General features: G+C 65.8%; 1 protein-coding gene across 1 annotated transcript; it reads left to right on the top strand.

Annotated features, from left to right (window-relative positions):
- Positions 1-31: 31 nt before the first annotated feature.
- LOC122193977 (lysine-specific demethylase 5C-like) lies at positions 32-1,234 on the top strand (the record flags this gene model as incomplete). Its single annotated transcript, XM_042894890.1, has 3 exons — positions 32-545; positions 755-812; positions 1,035-1,234. Coding segments are annotated over exons 1-3 (735 nt in total), but the record flags the coding sequence as incomplete, so codon positions are not given.
- Between the last annotated feature and the right edge of the window lie 344 nt (positions 1,235-1,578).

The raw sequence follows: 1,578 nt of genomic DNA, 5'->3' as shown, positions 1-1,578 counted from the left end.
CCCCCCCCCCCCCCCCCACCCCGCAGATCCTGGCCTTCAAGGAAGGCGAGCAGAAGGAGAAGGAAGGGATGCAGCGCCTCCGCCACGCCAACTCTCAGAAACCCGCCCCCCCAGCCCCGGGCCCCCCGTCCTGCGTCTGCGGGCAGCCCGCCGGGCCCTCCATGCTGCAGTGCCAGCTGTGCCGAGATTGGTTCCACGGCTCCTGTGTGGCCTGGCCTCGTTTGGCCAACCAGAAACCCTCCCCGGCCTGGTGGGAATGGGAAGCCAAATTCCTGTGCCCTCTGTGCCAGCGCTCGCGTCGCCCTCGTTTGGAAACCATCCTGGCCCTCCTGGTGGCTCTGCAGAAGCTGCCGGTGCGTTTGCCCGAGGGAGAGGCCCTGCAGTGTCTGACCGAGAGAGCCATCACCTGGCAGGACCGCGCGAGGGCGCTGCTGGCCTCCCCCGAGGTGGCTGCAGCCATGGAAAGGTTGGCGGCCATCCGGCAGAGGCTGCACGGCGACGGCGGCACCGCGCTGCGGGAGGCACGGGGCAACGAGCAGACCAAGGTGGGGGGGGGGGAGAAGGGGGAGTGGGGCTGAGTGGGGGCTTTTGGGGTCGGTGGTGGGTTGTTGGGGCAACAGCTGGGGTTGGAGGAGGTGTGGGGTGCGGGCTGATTGTAGGGCGGATGTTGGGGCTGGGGGGGCTGCTCATCGGGGCTGTGACCCCCATATAACATCATATGAACCCCCACATAACACCACGCGTCTCCTCCCAGGTCTCTGTGGAGAACGGTGACGCCCCCAGCCCAGAGAAGAACGGCCCCCTGCCTTCAGGTGAGTGGGGGTGGGGCTGTGTGGGGCGCTGGGTCACATCCCAGCCCCACAGATCCCATGGGAGCCCCATAGGTCCTGCATGAGCCCCATGGAATCTAAACGAGCTCAGGGATCCTTATTCCCCCATGGCACACAGTGTCCCCATGATGGCCCCACACCCCAATGGCACAATGTCCCATGGTGTCCCCACAGTGTCCCCATGTCCCCCTGCTGTCCCCGCAGAGCTGGAGGCGCTGAGCTCAGCGCTGCCGCGGCTTCACGGCCCGGTGCTGGAGCTGCCGGAAGGCGCGCGGCGGCCGCTGGAGGAGCTGATGATGGAAGGGGACCTCCTGGAGGTGACGCTGGATGAGGCCACCAGCATCTGGCGCCTGCTGCAGGCCGCCCGCCCGCCCCCCCTTGGCCTCTTCCGCCTCCTCCTCGAGGTATGAGCCCCAAAGCCCCCGAATCCCACCCCAAATCCCACCCTGTGCACCTCAGGGATTCCTGCAGCACCCCAAAATTTGTCCCTTTTACCCCCAAAAAAGCCACCCTGGAATCCTCACAACCCCCCTCCCCTCCCCCACTACACTCCAGGACCCCCAAATCCTCCACTGGCTGACCTAAGTCTCCCCCCAAAATCTGCTATTGGGGCCCCTTGTTCCCCCCAGGACCCCAAATTATCTCCCTCCCCTGGTTCTCACACTGTGTTCCCCTCTTCCCCCCATCCCAATTTTCATCCCAAATTTCCCCATTTCCCCCCACCTCCCTTCCCATTCGGGGGGGGCTC

Source organism: Lagopus leucura, unplaced genomic scaffold (genome assembly GCF_019238085.1).
Source record: "Lagopus leucura isolate 7727_CA_CO unplaced genomic scaffold, USGS_WTPT01 33385-0_obj-0_obj, whole genome shotgun sequence".
Lineage (NCBI taxonomy): Eukaryota > Metazoa > Chordata > Aves > Galliformes > Phasianidae > Lagopus > Lagopus leucura.
This window is presented reverse-complemented; position numbering and strand designations above follow the sequence as displayed.